The 20,062-nt window shown below is 42.3% G+C and overlaps 1 protein-coding gene across 2 annotated transcripts in view; it reads left to right on the forward strand.

The window, feature by feature from the left end:
* Acoxl (acyl-CoA oxidase-like) overlaps window positions 1–20,062 on the forward strand; it is a 305,604-nt gene that overhangs the window by 17,071 nt on the left and 268,471 nt on the right. Inside the window, 2 exon segments of one of the 2 annotated variants that reach the window (NM_001106508.2) lie at window positions 3,348–3,444; window positions 9,968–10,344. In NM_001106508.2, the coding sequence (NP_001099978.1) occupies window positions 10,192–10,344 (153 nt within the window). In that variant the 5' untranslated portion in view covers window positions 3,348–3,444; window positions 9,968–10,191. 2 annotated transcript variants of the gene reach the window in all.

A 20,062-nucleotide genomic window follows, 5' to 3' on the forward strand; every position in this document is an offset into this window, starting at 1 on the left:
GTTCTATCTGAGCTGCTCTTAACTCCCTCAGGGCCACATTTTTATGGCTCAGTTAACCCATGGTGGCTTCTCCTTTCTCCTCTCCTACACCTTCTTCCTTTATCCTATGGTGGCTTCTTCTTCTTCCTTTTCCTCCTCCTAGTTCTCTCTGACCCAAGCCTGCAAAACCTCAACCACACCTATGTCTCTTCTGCCCAACTATTGGCTGTTGGCATCTTTATTTACCAATTAGAGTTAACTGGGGGCAGGGTCACTTAGCTAGTGTCTATTGCTTTGGGGGCAACCAGTTTTGGGTGTACAAATTAGCATTAGAATACAAGTAGCATCAGGCTAACCTACAACACCAAGCAACTGGAGAGATGGCTTAGTGGTGAAGATCACTTGATGTTCTTCAAGAAGACCCACATTCAAATCTCAGCACCCATGTCTGGACAGCTCACAATTACCTATAACTCCAGCTCCAAGGGACCCACACCCTCTTTTGGCCTCCCTGGACACTCACACACATGTTACACATAAGTCACACACACACACACACACACACACACACACACACACAGGCGCAGACACACACATACACACTAAAATACTAAAATAAATAAATCTTTTTTTTTTTTTTTTTTTTTTTAAGAAATGCCCCTGATCTTCATGTAGTAGCTTGTAATCCCAGCACTTGGGAGGGTGATGCAGGAGAATTGTTAGGAGTTATATAGATCAGCTTAGACTTTATTGTGAGTCTAAGGCCAGCCTAGGTTAAAGATTGAGATTCTGACCCAAATCAAAGCAAACCAAACCAACCAAACAAAAACCTCACAAGCAAAATAAACAAACATAAAAGAGTGAATCCTATGTAAACTATGCACTTGAGGCTTTAGTGTAGTTTACTCCCACTCTGGGTGGGGATAGCGATTCTATAGGAGGCTATGCATCTGTGCAGGTGGGAAACACACAGGAGATCTCTGTACCTCCTGTTCAACTTTGCAGTGAACCTGAACTTTCTTTAAAAGGTCTATTAAAAAAAACAGCAAACCAAAACAACAAAACGTCACGAGAACTGGTCTGTCCATTGTCTAATATATTTATTTCTGTTTTCACTCATTCAGATAGTTTATTTCTGTAGGTATCAGTCTTGTGTTGTATGTATTTTAGTAATTTTTCCCCTTTGTTGAGAGAACTACCTTTAGTCATCATATTCGCTCTGTCTCCTTTCTGTCTCCCTCTCTCTCTCTGTCTCCCCAACTCCGAACCCCTGGGGCCTTGTGCATGCTAGCAGGGACTGTGACACCGAGCCACATCTCTTTTTAGTCATTTAAAGGGTGGACTTGTGAGGATGCCTCTACCATTTCCCTTCATCCATTAAGGAGAGTTTCCCTGGCTTTTAGTCCTGCTTTGATCATTTTGTTTCCCAGCTAAGAAAAGCCTGGAGCCTCTCCCCAGGCCTCTATGGCTTAGATTAGAAAGTCGCTACCATCCCTGTGGGGCTTCTCCTTGGCATTGGTTCTCTCTGTTTGCAAGAATTTTTTGCGTTCAGTTTTTAGCACTTAATTGGGACATATTTCGGTTTATTCATAAAAATTCTATCCGTATGATAGACTCCCCTCCTGAAGGCTCCCACACCCAAATGCTTCACTTTGGTGATTCAGAGTTAACATCTGACAAGGGAGAGGACCAGGTGTGGATGGCACACACCTTTCATCCCTGCACTGGAAGCAGAAGCAGACTGAATTGCGAGTTCCAGGTCAACAGCACAGAGGCAGCAACAGCCAGAACTATGTAGAGAGAAACCCTGTCTTTGAGGAGAGGAAGGGAGAAAAGAAAGAAAGGGAAGAGAACACATCTTCAGACCTAGCGCTTTCTCATGGGGTCACAGACTCTGTCAGCTACAGGCACTAATTTCACCAGAGAAGTGCTTTTATTGTTTTTTTTTTTTTTTCTTTTTTTCGGAGCTGGGGACCGAACCTAGGGCCTTGCGCTTGCTAGGCAAGCGCTCTACCACTGAGCTAAATCCCCAACCCCCTTTTATTGTTTTAAAATTAATTTTGGCTCCCATATTTTTCGGTCCTATAATTTCTATGTAATGCTTTCTTTTTAAAAATAATTTGTGGGGCTGGGGATTTAGCTCAGTGGTAGAGCGCTTACCTAGGAAGCGCAAGGCCCTGGGTTCGGTCCCCAGCTCCGAAAAAAAGAACCAAAAAAAAATAATTTGTATTTCCTTGGTGAGAACTTTTCCTATTTGTTTCAAGAGAGTTGGAATAATAATATTACCTTGAGGCTTGTTTTAAGATCGCAGCTTTAATATTTCAGTGTCTGGTTCATCTTGGTATTGTTATCACATGAATGATGACAGAGGCTAGTATTAAACATGGATGGACTGTTCTAGGCTTTTTCTGTGATTTGCCTGGACATATTTAGAGGACAGAGAGGAACCCCTCCTTCCAGATTTAGGCTTTTTGAGAAATAGACACCAAATGGAGCTACACATGCCAGAAATTTACTGGAGGGCAATGCCTGTGAAGGACAAAGCACTGGGAGTTGGTGAAAGAAGCCTGTAGAATACAAGTAGACAAGATGGACGCCGAGATGGGAGACAGGAAGATTGCATCGAGAGTAGAGCCTAAGCCTTTGCCACAGGCACGACAGAATGTGGGTGGGATAGGAGAAAGGCGATGTTTCTTACTGGGCAAAGTTTTGACCCTACTAGGACCTTGCCAAGCTCAGTCATCTGCTCAAACAGCCTACGAGGAGAGTAACTTCCCAGTGGACTCTGAGTTTCATTCAAAGGACGGCAGCAGGGTCAGAACCTCGCCGGTTGACTGAACAATTCTCCTCACATCGCCACAGTATACTCCTTATACCACTGGGTTCCACTCTCTGCCCCCGTCTCCACAGATTCTTCCCTGGGGCCATCCCAGACTTTGAAAGTGTCTGTAGGGGGTGGAGAGATGGCTCAGCGGTTAAGAGCTCAGACTGCTCTTCCAGAGGTCCTGAGTTCAATTCCCAGCAACCACATGGTGGCTCACAGCCATCTGTAATAAGGTCTGGTGTGTCTGAAGACAGCTACAGTGTACTATACATTAAATAAATAAATAAATAAGTAAATAAATAAATCTTTTAAAAAAGTATCTGTAGTCTTTCCTGCTGTAGAAGGAGTTGCAGCTTAATTTTAACAGGATCTTATCAGGAAATCTCCCCTTCCTCCCTCCAGCTGACTCATGGTTGTCACACACATGGGTCAAAAACATCTGTTCTCTTAGAGCTCTGGATTTGTTTCTGGCATCTTACAGACTCAACTCAAGGTTACCCACACCTCAATGTCTTAATGCCCATGTGGTTTCTGTTCTGTACAGGTATGATTTAAGTTTGGATGAAATGAGAGATTTGACAAATCAGCGAGTGAAGTTTGTCTTGAGTCTCCCTCTGTTAAAGCGTGTACTCCAGGATCAGGTAAGTGTGAATATGTGTATCTCTCTGTGTGCGTGTGTATGTGTGTATGTGTGTGTGCATGCATGTGCATGTGTGCTCGTGTGTGTATATATCTCGTTCTGTGTGTATCTGTGTGTGTGTGCCTGTAAGAAACTAAGACATGTTTTGTTTTATTTGCTTTTGTGATTTGTGTAAGCTCATTGTTCATGGCCTGAAGCATACTAACAAAGTCATTGTAAAGCAGTGTCCTCTGGAGCCGCCTTTCTGCCTCCTGGACCACATACATACTCCCCCAAGCTCACAGACCAGAGAATAAAAAAATCACACAAGTACCAAAATGCCCATTCATGAAACTGATATAACTTGGGACATCAAATAAAAATTGCTGACAACTGAGAAACAACACATTTAAAAAACATTTGAAACATTTTAGGCTTGTCTGGAGTTTATGAGTCTTGGTCATCTAAAAATTGCCATTTTTATTTCACTGGTGCTACTTGAGTCAGCTTAGCCTCATGATAAAGAGGAGGGAAGGGCGATGAAATGCACTGTTTGTTTTAGTAGTCTAAATCCACTTCCAATTCACTCAGCTCAATGGCTTCCTTAAAGCTCCACACAGGACAGAAGTATGTCCTTATGAAGAGAGTCACAGGGAGGGGCCTGAACTAAGGTGAACTGTTTAGTGTGAGATCGCTGAGGGCTGGCAGTACCTTAGAGAAAGCCCTGCCTCTTCTTGCCCAGTTGTGTCTCAGAGGGAGTGACTGATGATGGAGAGGTGGTGGCCTCCTCTTTTCAGAGAAAGTGACTGATGATGGAGAAATGGGGTCCTTGTCTCTGTAGTTCCTAGAAGTACCTTTCTCATGTTGCCAGTCAGAGCTGGAATAGGACTCAGATACAAACAAGAATAGATGCCCCAACTCCCCACCTCAGAGTGACCATCCTGAGGAACTGTTAGGGCTGACTTCAACATTTCAGGAGGGAATTTCAGTGCCTAAGTATGACTTCCTTTTCAGGCATGTCAGCAACCTTGAAGCTGATGGCACTGCTCTTCAGTGAGAACATGAGGAAAGATGTTTTCTTGGAAAAAACAACCCCTGCATAGTAGAGAAAAAGGTTGAAACAAAACAAAACAACAAAAACAAAAGTAGTCATATTTCATTACAGCCATTACTCAAGTTAATGTTAATAAGTTAATGTCTTAGTTAGGGTCTTATTGCTGTGAACAGACACCATGACCAACATGAGTTTTATAAAGGACAACATTTAATTGGGGCTGGCTTACAGGTTCATAGGTTCAGTCCATTATCATCAAGGCGGGAGTGTGGCAGCATCCAGGCAGGCATGATGCAGGAGGAACTGAGTTCTACATCTTCACCCGAAGGAAGCCAGGAACAGACTGAGCATCCTCAGGCACCTAGGAGGAGGGTCTCCAAGCCCACCCCCACAGTGACACACTTCCTCCAACAGGGCTACTTCCTGGGCCAAGTATATGCAAACCATCACAGTTAATAAATTACAATTCAGTATATACTTAGAGCTATGAGTACAATTAGACCCATGTTGTAGTTATTTTTCTATTGCTGTGACAAAAATACTGTGACCAAAGCAACTTATAAAAGGAAATATTTCATTTGTTGCAGAGGGTTACAGTCCATAGCCATTGTGGTGGGGTCATGACAACAGGTAGGCAGGCAGGCATGGTGCTAGAGCAGTAGCTGAGAGCTTACATCTTGATTCACAAGCACAAGGCGGAGAAAGATTGCTTTTGAAACCTCAAACCTGTCCCCGTGACACAAAGCCACACCTTCTAATCCTTCCCAGAGAGTTCCACCAACTGGGTATTTAATATATGAGCCTTTGGGGACCAGCCCTATTTGCTTCCAACCCTGACATCAGAGACCCCCCATTGACTGATTCACTGAGAGGCTGATGGGGAGGTAGATCAGCTCTCTGCTCGCTCAACCAACCCATTATAGCTAAGGCTTAAACTAGTGTCGATACTCAAGACTCACTGATGTGAGTCTCGATAATGGCTTTTCTACCCACTGAACCTGGAAAATTCCTAATGAAGTATGGTAAACCCTGGATTTAGTAACTCTCCTAGGGGCCTCAGGTACCTTGAACCACTATCTGTCCTGGATAAATGGGTATAGTTTCTCCATGAAACACAGGATTAGCCTTTGAGGATCCTTCTGGTTTATCTTCTGTTATTTTGACACATTTGGCTCCCCTTTCTAAGTGAATCAGCAAAATCCAATAGAACCAAAGGAAAGCACACTAGTCAGTACAGTAGGCTCATCTCATGTGCACATGTCCTGAGACTTGGCAGTACATCTGTGTTTGAAGGTTCTCAGATCCCACCCTTAGACAGCTGGACAAGCTGTCCACATCTCAGAATCCTAGAAGTGTTACATGATTCGCTCTGCCTCTCAATAAAACATATTGAGTCATGGCTGTCCTCCCCATTCAGAAAGTATTCCAGACCTTCCCGTCTTTCCCTGGCCCCTGTGCCGTACTGCTGTTAACTCTAAGCCAGTGAGCTCAGAGGCAGAGCACAAGTGTACAATGATGTTTCCAGGCACAAACAAAAAAGGAGCCTCACTTGTTCTCAGTCTCTATGGACAGTTTATAAGCCAAGTATAAGCCATTAAAGGTATTTTCATTCTGTCTTCTCTGTCAGATGAAATGTTTCAGTATTGTTAAAGGGGAAAACATTATCTAGACCAACTAAAATGTGTGTGAAAGAATATGTGTTTCTTACTCTCTCTGCTATGTGTATGTACCTGTGTGCATTTTCTCTCTCTATGTGTGTCTTTACCTCTCTGTATCTCTCTGTCTCTGTCTGTCTCTGTCTCACACCCCCACCCTATGCGTATATAGGATAATTCATAGGGTACTCTGTGTGAACAGCATCATTGAATGCTGTACCAGCACCTCTTATACTGGTTTCTAGAAACATCTCTCTGTACCAAGAACTCTGCCAAGAGCTATCTTTCTTTACTGGCAATTCCCAGAGTGGGTCCTAGGTGGAGGACCTGCTGACTCTTTGTATCTTGCTGAAGAGATTAAAACCTCAGGATTGGGGGCTGGAGAGATGGCTCAGCGGTTAAGAGCACTGACTGCTCTTCCAAAGGTCCTAAGTTCAATTCCCATCAACCACGTGGTGGCTCACAGCCATCTGTAACAGGATCTATGTACTCACATACATAAAATAAATAAATAAATCTTTACAACAACAACACAACACAACAACAACAACAAAAACCTCAGGATGATTGCCTGCTTTGTGGCAGAACTGGGATGGGAGCTTCCTTTGGAGCTGTTACAGTTTGAATGTGAAATGTTCCTGTGGGTTCATGTATTTGAATCCTTGGCCTTTGATAACTGATAGGTTTTTTTGGGGGGGAGCGGGGAGTATGACACCTATGGGACACAGAATCTAGGTGGTAGACGTAGGCCACTGGGGGCAAACCTTGAGGGTTACAACCTGACCCTCTGGTCCTGATTCCGTTCCTGATCCACTGAGATGTGGGGCTTCTCCACCACAAATGCTTGTCACCATGAACTCTGCCAAGCCTTTTTTTTTTTTTGCCTCCCATGATGGACCAAGAACTCTGCCCCCCTCCTTAAGTCATTTCTGTTAGATATTTTGTTACCGTGGCAGAAAAATAGCTCATACCAGAGCCTGGACATGTGTGTGGCAGCATCTTCAGAGACACATGTCTCCTGGCAGCCCATACAGAATAATGACCTAGATCAGTGGTTCCCAACTTTCCTAATGCTGTGACCCTTAATTCAGTTCCTCAAGGTGTGGTGACCCCCAACCGTAAGATTATTTCTGTTGTTACTTTCATAACTGTAATTTTGCTACTGTTATGAATTATAATGCAAATATTTTTGGAAATAGGAGTTTGCCAAAGGAGTCACAACCCACAGCTTGAGAAGCTCTGATCTATACCATCATTATAACAAAGAATGATAGCACAAGCTTGAAGTTTACAGACCTTGCAGCCACAGCACTAAGGACTTTAACTGTGCTAAATATTCAGAACATTATTCATGGTGTCCCCAAGTACAGGTAAAAAAACTGAAGCTAGAAATTGGGTCCGTTGTATATGGAACTAGCAGAGATTCAAGTCCAGGTCATCGTTTACTTCTAACGAACTCCCATCCCTAGTCCAGAAACTGTCTCTAATTAATAACTTCTCACAAAGGAAGATTAGTTGTCTCTAGTGGAGCCTCATTGGGTGTACAAATTATACCTAAGGGTAGGCTCATGCCAGCAGTAGATGGCCAACCAAAAATTAACTCAGTGGTACTTTTGAAATTTTTTGTTTTGTGTTTTGTTTAGTTTTTCCAGTCAGGTTTTCTCTGTATAGCCCTGGATATCCTGAAACTCCCTCTGTAGACCAGGCTGTCCTCAAATTCATAGTGATTTGCCTGACTCTGTCTCCTGAGTACTGAAATAAAAGTGTGTGCCACCACTGCCCAGCCTAAATTTTTTTTATTTAAAGACTTATTAATTTATGTATATGAGGATTCTGTTTTCATCTCTCTCTCTATATATATATATTTGTGACAAGAGAGCACTAGCTCTCATTACAGATGGTAAGCCACCATGTAGGTGCTATGAATTGAACTCAGGTCTTCTGGAAGAGCAACGAGTGCTCTTAATCACTGAGCCTTCTCTCCAGTCCCACCCCCATTTGTTTTTTTGTTTTTTTTTGTATTGTTCTAGTCTGGTTTGTTTTACATTATTATTATTATTATTTATTATTATTATTATTATTATTATTATTATTATTATTATTATTATTATGAGAGAAAGAAAGGGCCTAGATCTGGGTAGGTAGGGTAAGGAGTTAGGGGAGGGAAAACTGTAATCAGAATATTGTATGGAAAAATATATTTTCAATTAAAAACAATTCTTTTGTCTAGGCTTTAGCCTTGACCAGTGAAATTAGCATTAAAATCCACTATGACTCAGAGTTCAGCTGGGGTTTAATATTGCTTCACTGTGCTTCCTTCTCAGGACCCTTGTGGTCTCCTTCCAAATGGTCTCTTTCCCAATCATGGCTCACAGATGGTTCACAGGAACATCCTAACTCAACACTTCCTTCTCCCAGGGAGAAAACAGTTGGGGGTCAGACTATTCTTGGCCGTTTATGGGGCTGGCTGGGGACAAATTCTTGGATAATGAAATAGCAACCCATGGCTACTGTTCACCGACAGCATCCCTCCTGAGACTGAAGGAAAACTACCCATGAGCTCCTGTGTTATTATCATCCCATGATTTGCATGAGCAGGGCATTGGTAGCATGGTCTAGCCCAGTGGTCGTCGAGTGTGGTCTGAAGATCCATGGACATCTCTGAGATGCTTGCAGATGCCACCAGAAAAATGAATGCCTGGTTCCCTGTGTGTGTGACGCAGGACTGTCGTGACAAACTCACCCAAATGGCGCCTCTTAGCAAAGGCAGAGCTGAACGCCATGGTGTCTCTAATTAGCCCAGATATTCAAACAATTTGTAAAATGTAAGATAACTCCGTTTGTCTAACTTATTTTCTTTTTGGATTTTGGAAATCATGTTCATTTTCATGAAATTGTCACCTTATGAGTTTAACGTTATTGTAGATAACGAATAAAGTACCAAATTTCTCCGTTCTAATTACCAATATGGTAGATTGCTAACTAGAACCACAAGAAAAGCTCCTTGACAGTCTCACAGTTTTTCTTCTTTTCAGATTCATTTTTTTACTCATGAGTCTGGGTTTTGTGTGTATGCGTACGGACACACATGCACCACAGCGTGCATGTAGAGACCAAGGGCTACTTGTGAGAGTAGATTCTTCTCTTCCACCATGTGGGTCCTAAGGGTCAAAGTCTGATCATCAGGCTTGGTGGCGAGCACCTTTACCCACGGAGCCGTCTCGTTGGCCCCTCGGTAGTTTTTAAATGTAATGGTGCTTAGGGACCTTGAAGTCTGAGCAACACTGGTTTAAATCATCCACGGGTTCCGGGAAGCCCACTGTCAGCAGCCTGGAGGGGAATTGGCAGAAGACCTATGGCCTGATGGTTGTAGTTATTCTAACTATATATTATTTTTATCAGTTTTAGATATGCTCACAGAAACTTGCTTTTGGGTGTTTTATATTTAGAGAGAAGTAAGTTGGTGATTAGCTCTAAGTTGGTGATTAGCTCTAAGGTCAGATTGCCTCACTTCTGAAGTGTTTGAGAATGGAGAAAACGGTTACTTTCCTGATAACCCCTGAGATGTAAGACATTTATTTATTTATTTATTTATTTATTTATTTATTTATTTATTTATTTATTTATTTTTGCAGGAAGTCATGAATCTGTTGCAAAATTCTAGCCTAGCAGGGACTATGACAAGAAGCCAAGGAAATGAGTCTGTCATTGGTCCTTCGTGACACTTTGTCCTGTTTAAGCCCCAAACACCAACCCAGTCTAATGGTCCTAAGGATCATGACAGAGAAGCTTCCTCCCACCCATCCCTGTGCGTGCTCTGACTTTCTCTCTCTCAGATCTTTCCTTTTTGGGCTTGGGCCTTCTGGCTTCTGTTTGTCCTGGAACCTTGGCTTTTCCGAGCAGGCTGTGACAGGCTGCCCTGGATCTTGGTCTGTGTGCTGCTTTTGGCAGGAGTCTTTGTCCCAGTCTACCCCCATGGACTTGGATGCTGGCCACCTGGCCAGTACTCTGGTTAGGCCAGCCCTGGCCCCATGGGATCCTGTGGAAGAGTTGAACAGAGATGACAGGATGGAGTGGACTGTTTATAGAAGTCCCTCTGTATAGATTGGCATTCGAAGTGTGCTGTCATCTGCAGGGACCACAGGGATTTCTTCAGAGAGCCTGCCAGGGAGTGAGTTGTCTGCCAAGGGACTCCAGAGCAGCTGGAATCATGGTTTGTTTATTTCTTGATATTGTGACCATTCTTCATAAATACGAACTTTTTATTTGAAAACTTAATTACTACTTTTTACAGTCAAGGGTTGTGTAAAAGGTGACAATAATTATTACTTACTACCATTTGTTAAGTGGCCTCTAGATGCCAGAAGAGGTGATTCACTCATTTCACAGTTATTTACTGGCTCCAGACACCGAGGGGCAGAAAGTGAAGCCGGTACTTGTGGAGCTCGTGTTTTAGTCTAGAAGGAGACGCTCTGGAGTAATAAGCATATACGTTAATGGCACACCAGGCAGTGACAGACCCTGCGAGTAAAAATCAGACATAATAAGTTGGAGAGGAAAAAGATAAAGTAATCTTTACGATGATATGCTCTTATAGTTGAAAATCATAATAATTGCACAAAAATATGAGCTAGTAAATTCAGCAAAGTTGCAGGATAAGATTAATATGAAGAAATGTTTTTATCTTTCTATGTTAGAATGGCCAATCAAAAGAAAGTTGATAATTTTAATTATAAAAGCATGAAAATGACAAAATGCTGAGGAATACAATTTTCCTTTCTTTTCTTTTTCTTTTTCTTTTTTTCTTTTTTGCAATAAGGCTTAGTTGTGTAGCCCTGGTTGGTCTGGAGCTCTCTATCTAGACCAGGCTGGCTTTGAATTCACATAGATCCACCTCCTGCTTCTGCCTCCAGAGTGCTGGGATTAGAGCATGCACCATCATGCCTGGCTTAAAATGTAAACATCACGGATGTTATGTCTTAAAGTATCTCTCCAAACTTCCGTGTTGAAAGTTAAGGTCCACCATGGCAGTGCTGAGAGGTGGGTCATCTAGGAGGTGATTAGACTCTGAAGATTGTGCTTCTGTGTTAGTCAGGGTTCTCTCTAGATCAAATGGCTCTCTTTAAAAATACATGAATGATTAGTACATACAGAGAATAATGCCTGATATCATAATATTAGGGAGTTGAAGATCAAACCTTCAGTGAGATAAATATTCCTTTACTTCAACACAGTCGCCTATAAAGACTGAGACGATCTCTCAAGGATGGGAAAACGTGAATCCTTATGTGTTGTTGGTGCTGGGATGAGGATGTAAAGCCATGTAGTCTCTGTTCAAGACACTATGATATTACCTAAAGGATTAAACATTTCCTTAAAAATTAAATCACGTGATACACACACACATACAAATGTATATAAACACCTGCCTCTCTCTCTCTCTCTCTCCCTCCCTCCCTCCCTCCCTCTCCCTCCCTCCCTCCCTCTCTCTCTCTCTCTCTCTCTCTCTCTCTCTCTCCCTCCCTCCCTCCCTCCCTCCCTCCCCCTCCCTCCCTCCCTCTCTCTCTCTCTCTCTCTCTCTCTCTCTCTCTCTCTCTCTCTCTCTCTCTCTCCAGAAGAACAGGGCTTTCTTTGGGACTTCCTTATGTCAGGGCTGGTTCTGGAAGGCACTGCTTATCAGTTAATTCTTCCAGGAAAGACCCTCACAGATCCACTCTGAAGCTTGTTTCTTAGTTGATTCCAAATCCATACAAGCAGACAACTGACATTTAACATCACACCAAGTTCACAGAATAATAGCTAATGTCTGTCAGCAGAGGGAGGAATGAGCAAGATAAGGTATATAATGAAAAAAAAAGTTTTTTAAAATAAGGGGAATCTGACACCTGTTATGTGGATGACTCTTACAGGTATTGTAACTAATGAGAATGACGAGAATGACACTGTCACAGAGGACAATTACTATGTGGCTTTATGCAAAGTCTGTGTAGAAATTGGATTCCGGAAGACAGAGATTAGAACAGTGCTTAATATGGGCTGGCAAAAGGAAGATGAGAAAGATTTTTGTTTTGTTTTGTTTTTTTAGATTTATTTATTTATTATGTATACTGTGTTCTGCCTCCATATATGGCTGCAGGACAGAGGAGGGCACCAGCTCTCATTACAGATGGTCATGAGCCACCATGTGGTTGTTGGGATTGAACTCAGGACCTCTGGAAGAGTACACAGTGCTCTTAACATCTGAGACATCTCTCCAGCTCCAGATGAGGAGTTTTTAACTGGTTTGGATTTTCACTTTGGGAAGGTTCAAAAGTTCTAGCGATGAATAGTGTTGTTGGTTTTAGAACACTGTGAGTGTACTTCATTCCTCAGAGCTGGATTCCCAAGAGTGGCTGAAGTAATACTTTTTTTTTTACATATGCTCGCACTAAATACGTTATTAAAAATCAAGCATGGGGGGCTGGGGATTTAGCCCAGTGGTAGAGCGCTTACCTAGGAAGAGCAAGGCCCTGGGTTCGATCCCCAGCTCCGAAAAAAAAAAAGAACCAAAAAAAAAAAATCAAGCATGGGAAAGCGTAAAAGGAAGAATACAAGGACAGATAGGAGACCTCCCAGTTATGTGATCTGGAGAAATGCCCCAAGGGTCAGGGAGTGGATATTGGGGTAATAAACAGGTAGATGGAGCGGGTATCCTCAGGGAGGAACATACTGGTCAATAGGGAGGTATGCTGAGAGCAGAGAGAAGGAAGACTTGATGAACCAAGGATGAAGTGTTCGTGACAATGAAGGGAATTGGAAGGAGTTTGGTTTTCCTCAGAGTGATAAAATGGGGAGCTTCTAGAAGGAATGAGTGGAGCAGGGCATAACCTGATCTATACCAGGAGCCTTCCTAACGGCTGGGCTTGAGACTGTGTTCGGGGCAGGACTGAAAAGGAGAAGCATCGAGTGACTGTTTCAGTGCCCTGAGAGGGCGGGGGTGCTAGCCAGGGCCAGACTGGCTAGTCAGTGACTGAATTAGAGCTTCCTCTGGAATTCTATTGGAAACAGTAGGGTCTGCGGATGGATGGCTAGACACAAAGGAGAGAAGAGTGAAGACTGATCTGTGCTTGGTGCCATGTTGCCAGGAGGTAGTCTTAAGTTATGATTGGAAATTTGAGATGTGTGGGGATAGGATGTGGAAAGTCATGGCGACAGGAATGAATTAAGAGCTGGGAAGCTAGAAGGGGATACAAATGTGTTGACAGAGAACAGGAGGCTTGAGACTGGTGGCTTCTGGGAAAGGATCAGAGTGGAGATCACTGGGGGCTGACCAGAGAAATCAGTCCCGAGCAGAAGAGAACCACAAGTACTTTTTATAGCTATACGATATGCTGTACAAACTATGCATGGTGATACATGCAAATACCCAAGTAATCTCAGCATCAGAAAACTGAGGCAGGAGGATAAAAAATTCAAGGTCACTTTGGGCTACTCAAAACAAAACAAACCAAAAGAAACAAAGAAATTTCTCCTAGGAATACCATAAAATAAATACTGTTCCCTATTTTATAGGCCATGGGCTATGGGGCTAGTGATGAGAGAAAAAAGTAAACTTAAAGTTAAATGCTAGAAGGAACGGAGGCAAAAGTCAAACAATTCCTGCTAGATTTCACAGCCTAAGTGGGTAGCATTCTATCCCACATAGCGTTTTTGTTGTGCTGAGGCAGAAACAAAATCTGGGAGAATAGGACTGCATAAATTCAAGAGAAGTAGGTGGCCTCCTCTGTCTTCCAAGTGTCTGTGGTCTATTGGGCCAGCGCTGTTGTGGAATAGTTAAGTGGGAGACAATGCAAGGCCAACCCACCTGGGCAAGCTGGGATGGATGCTGGCTATAAGAGGATGCCAAAGCTTCAGTGGAGTAACTTTATGTAGGTGTATGGGATTAGAAAAAAGCTACTCTAATCAAGGTTCCTGGGCACAAGCCACCCTGACTTTTGAGTGTGGGGGCAAGGTATTGTGGCTTGTTATTTCTTAGCATGGGTATGGATAGCACTATGACTTCCTTCCTGCTATGTGCCAAAGGTAGGCTTGAACACAGGACCGAAGGCCAACCATTAGAATCTGTTATTGGGACCAGCAAGCAGGCAAGGGATGTCATGGAGGTGCAGAAGTTAGGTTTCAGGTTTATGCTAGCCATGTGCAGATGAGGTCATGACTTCTATGCCACATTGGGCTAACCACTATAATGTTAATTTCTGTTCCCTGCACTAGGACCATCTTTTTCTTTTCTTTTTTTTATTGGATATTTCTTTATTTACATTTCAAATGTTATTCCCTTTCCTGGTTTCCTGTCCATAAGCCCCCTATCACCTCCCCCTCTCCTTCTTCTATAATGGTGTTCCCCTCCCCATCCACCCCCCTTACTGCCCCTCCCCCCGACATTCTCTTATACTGGGGGTCCAACCTTGGCAGGACCAAGGGCTTCTCCTTCCATTGGTGCCCAACAAGGCCATCCTCTGCTACATATGCAGTTGGAGCCATGGGTCAGTCCATGTATAGTCTTTGGGTAGTGGTTTAGTCACTGGAAGCTCTGGTTGGTTGGCATTGTTGTTCTTATGGGGTTGCAAGCCCCTTCAGATCTTTCAATCATTTCTCTAATTCCTCCAATGGGGGTCCTGTTCTTAGTTCAGTGGTTTGCTGCTAGCATTCGCTTCTGTATTGGACATGCTCTGATTGTGTCTCTCAGGAGAGATCTTTATCACTGTCAGCATGCACTTCTTAGCTTCATCAATCTTATCTAGTTTTGGTGGCTATATATGGGTCACATGTGGGGCAGGCTCTGAATGGCCGTTCCTTCAGTCTCTGCTCTAAACTTTGCCTCCATATCCCCTCCTATGGATATTTTTGTTCCCCCTTTTAAGAAGGAATGAAGCATCCATATTTGGTTATCCTTCTTCTTGAGCTTTATGTGGTCTATGGATTGCATCTTGGGTAATTCGAGCTTTTGGGTTAATATCCATTTATCAGTGAGTGCATACCATGTGTGTTTTTCTGTGATTGGGTTACCTCACTCAGGATGATAATTTCCATTTCCTTTCCTTTGCCTATGAATTTCATAAGTTGTTATTTTTGATAGCTGAGTAATATTCCATTGTGTAGATTACCACATTTTCTGTATCCATTCCTCTGTTGAAGGGCATCTGGGTTCTTTCCAGCTTCTGGCTATTATAAATAAGACTGCTATGAACATAGTGGAGCATGTGTCTTTGTTATATGTTGGAGTATCTTTTAGGTATATGCCCAGGAGAGGTGTGACTGGCTCCTCAGGTAGTGGAATCTCCAATTTTCTGAGGAACCTTCAGACTGATTTCCAGAGTGGTTGTACCAGTTTGCAATTCCATCAACAATGGAGGAGTGTTATTTCTCCACATCCTCACCAGCATATGCTGTCACCTGAGTTTTTTATCTTAGCCATTCTCACTGGTGTGAGGTGAAATCTCAGGGTTGTTTTGATTTGCACTTCCCTGATGACTAATGATGTTGAACATTTCTTTAGGTACTTCTCAGTCATTTGATATTCCTCAGCTGAGAATTCTTCGTTTAGCTCTGTACCCCATTTTTTTAATAGAGTTAGTTGGCTCTCTGGAGTCTAACTTCTTGAATTCTTTGTATATTTTGGATATTAGCCCTCTATCAGATGTAGACTTGCTAAAGATCTTTTCCCAATCTGTTGGTCGCTGTTTTGTCCTACTGACAGTGTTCTTTGCCTTACAGAAGCTTTGCAGTTTTATGAGGTCCCATTTGTCTATTGTTGATCTTAGAGCATAAGCTATTGGTGTTTTGTTCAGGAAATTCTCCCCAGTGCCCATATGTTCGAGATTCTTCCCCACTTTTTCTTCTATTAGTTTGAGTGTATCTGGTTTGATGTGGAGGTCCTTGATCCACTTGGACTTAAGCTTTGTACAGGGTGATAAGAATGGATTGATCTGGGGTTGGGGATTTAGCTCAGTGGTAGAGCGCTTGCCTAGCAAGCGCAAGGCCCTGGGTTTGGTCCCTGGCTCCAAAAAAAAAATGGATTGATCTGCAATTTTCTACATGCTGACCTCCAGTTGACCCAGCACCATTTGTTGAAAATGCTATCTTTTTTCCATTGGATGGTTTTAGCTCCTTTGTCAAAGATCAAGTGACCTTAGTTGTATGGGTTCATTTTTGGATCTTCAATTCTATTCCACTGATCTATGTGCCTGTCTCTGTATCAATACCATACAGTTTTTTTTTTCATTATTGCTCTGTAATACTGCTTGAGGTCAGTGATGGTGATTCCCCCAGAAGTCCTTTTATTGTTGAGTATAGTTTTCCCTATCCTGGGTTTTTGTTATTCCAAATGAATTTGAAAATTGCTCTTTCTATCTCTATGAAGAACTGAGTTGGAATTTTGATGGGGATTGCATTGAATCTGTAGATTGCTTTTGGCAAAATGGCCATTTTTTACTATATTAATCCTGCCTTTCTATGAGCATGGGAGGTCTTTCCATCTTCTGAGATCTTCAATTTCTTTCTTCAGAGACTTGAAGTCTTGTCATACAGATCTTTCATTTGCTTGGTTAAAGTCACACCGAGGTATTTTATATTATTTGGGACTATTGTGAAGGGTGTCATTCCCCTAATTTCTTTCTCAGCCTGTTTAGCCTTTGCATAGTGGAAGGCTACTGATTTGTTTGAGTTAATTGTATATCCAGCCACTTTGTTGAAGTTGCTTATCAGGCTTAGTAGTTCTCTGGTGGAACTTTTGGGGTCACTGAAGTATACTATCATATCATCTGCAATAGTAATATTTTGACTTCTCCCTTTCCAATTTGTATCCCTGTGACCTCCTTTCGTTGTCTGATTGCTCTGGCTAGGACTTTGAGTACGATATTGAATAAGTAGGGAGAGAGTGGGAAGCCTCAGGACACACAAAGCAGAAGTCCTCTGGGACAGGGCACTTCCAATTTCTGGCTGTGCCCAGTCTCCCAACCAAAAAGAGCCCAGGACCAGATGGGTTTAGTGCAGAATTCTATCAGACCTTCATAGAAGACCTCATACTGAACTGAATTGCTCCCTGCTCCCAAATCCTGTAGGGGAGAGAGCTGAACACCTAGAAGTGTGGACCATCCTGAGACCGCAGGACAGACTGCCACTTCTGTCCACCTTTGCCCACATCTCTGGCCCAAGAGGAAACTGCATAGTGCCTCTGGACACAGGAATACAGGAGCCCTCAGCACCAGGTACCGGCAGTTCTGGTCTATACCTGGAACTGAACCGAACCGGTCAAATAGCTCCCTGCACCCACATCCCGTGGGGGAGAGAGCTGGACCCTCAGAAGGGCAGAAACTCCTGAGAAATCACAGGAGACTGCCCTCTGCCCACATTCCCAAAACAAGAGGAAATAGCCTAGTGCCATCTGTGACCCCTGGGCACAGGAACCTAGGAGCAGTCAGGGTCAGGATCCTTCCAGTTCTTCCCTGGACTGAGAGCTGAAAGCCAGTCACTAGGAGCGCCTATACACCTGAGAGCAGAGCACTCTGTTCCCAGAACTAGCTGAAAGAAAACAGGTCTACAACAGTGCTTACACACAGGCCTACAGTAGAGTCAAGCCACCGTCAGAAACAGCAAGACAAGTTAACACTAGATACAACCTGATGGCAAGAAGCAAGTGTAGGAACCTAAGCAACAGAAACCAAGACTACTTGGCATCATCAGAATCCAGTTCTCCCACCAAAGCAAATACTGGATATCCAAATCTTGGAAAAGCAAGATTCAGATTTAAAAATCATATTTTATGATGATGATAATGGAGGACTTTAAGAAGGACACAAATAACTCCCTTAAATAGCTTTTTCTTAACCCATGTTTCAAGCCTATGCTGTCAAGTTTGGAGAAGTAGAACAAATTACAGATAGAGATTATAGAAAAATTCACAAAATTTGCTGGAAAAAATGCTGAACATCCACATTATTAAGGTAAGACACACATTCACTTTAGGAAGATTAAAATAATACACACAGAGAGAGACTCGTAATACCATATATAATTAAATTGGACTTATGTATGCCAGGGTTGTCTTTTTCAGTATACTTCCTATATATTTCTATATTGCTTTTAAAATTATTTTTCTGTCCTATGTTGGAGTCAACTAGATAAGGGCTCACACTTGACTTCTTATTGAGAAGCTCAAGCCCTTGGGTGGCTTTCTTGCTTCTCTGAGCCCTAGTTTCCATCACTCACTTCAAAGGGTTCGTGAGAGAATCAAATGCCATCCTCTGTGTTGGTTTTTCTGGGTGGTATGGGCAATACCAATTGTTGGATGAGCAATCGATGATATGATGATTTATCATCCAGCTTTTAGGTAGTAATCTTTTTATCTTCCAAAATGTCAAGTGACTTGAGCAATAGTTGTCCAAGGGCAAAATAGATAAGTAGTCGTTAGTTCCTATTAAGACTGTTGCCAGATGCTGTACTTTGTACAAACAGGAAAAAAAAACCCTAATCCATCAAGCTGGTAAGGCCAATAAGATAAAATTCATTATTACATGCTGTTGGTATTGACTAATTGTGTGATAACTTTTCAACTGGAATGATTTCCAAATGTGGGTTCATGGGTAGGGGCTTAGTAAGAGGCATCTGCTGCCAAGGGAACATATCTCATGTTTGAGGCAAGAACTTGGAAGAATCTTCCTTTGTCAGAATGCTGAAATAATGTCTTCATGAAATGAAAACAATGCTTACATAAAACCATGGCAATGTCACCCCTTTCAGTCCTGCTCAGTTTCGCTCCTGTTTTAGGAGCATTCAAAGTTCCTGGGAGGACAGAAGTACACAGATAGTGTCCTTTTGATCAAATGTTTCCGGCACTCTGCTCAAATACTCTACTTCGTGATCCCAGTAACCATCACGGGACATGAAAGCTGGATATAAAAGCTGCACCGGAATGACAAGATTTTCTTGAGATGGTAGCTGGATCCAGTTGGAGGCTTTATTTATTGGGGAAGACGTGACCTGAGACTGATTTTTCAAGGTGTTCTGGGTCCATCATTACAATTTACATATCAATCTCAAACACACAGGATGTGCGAAGGACCTAGAATGGTTAAAACAATCCCATAATAAAGCAAGGCTGGTGAGCACTCACTACATAACTTCAAGCTCAACGGAAGCTTCTAAGAACATGCAGTTCTGATATAGGAAAAGGCACACACATCAAGGGAACAGAGTAGCGAGGCCCGGCAGAAATATACACCAGTTAATTTACTCTTGATAGTGTGGCCAAGGCAACTCAACAAGAAAAGTTCTCAACCTTGTTGATTTTTATTGAGGAAATACAAGTCTTTCAGGGACACCTCTGGGTATATAAGACTTTTTTTTTCCTCTCCAGAATTTGTGGCAGAACATCACAGCATAGAGATCTGCTACATAAATGCCCCAAAGGAGAGTATTTTAGGACAAACTGTCTACCTTCTGTTTGAGACTGAACTTACTAAGCAGATGTGTTTGATGGCATGGGCTACAAGATATAATAAAAGTTTGAATATATTATCCATACATTTATAAATTTACTATTTAAAACCATAAATTTGTATGATGATATAATCACTGAGTTTCCTTTGAATGTATGAAGTCTAAATGAAAGTAGCTATTGACATAGCAGAGATATTTAAGAAGACACAGAAAAATACATTGATTAATGTTTGATCCCAATCAGTAGAGATAGTCCAGTTAGTGCTGCCAACTTAAGGAGATGATAAATTTGCCAATGAGGAATATTAATTAAACAATTAGGAAATCAAATCAAAGACAAGACTAAGAGAATTTATGTGTGTAAATAATGTCAGAATATATGCCAGCAACACAGTCAATCACATCAAACTGGGTCCAGGATTTGGAACTTTGATCTGACTTTTGAAAATGGACCA

Source organism: Rattus norvegicus, chromosome 3, assembly GCF_021556685.1.
Source record: "Rattus norvegicus strain SHRSP/BbbUtx chromosome 3, alternate assembly SHRSP_T2T, whole genome shotgun sequence".
Classification (NCBI taxonomy): Eukaryota; Metazoa; Chordata; class Mammalia; order Rodentia; family Muridae; genus Rattus; species Rattus norvegicus.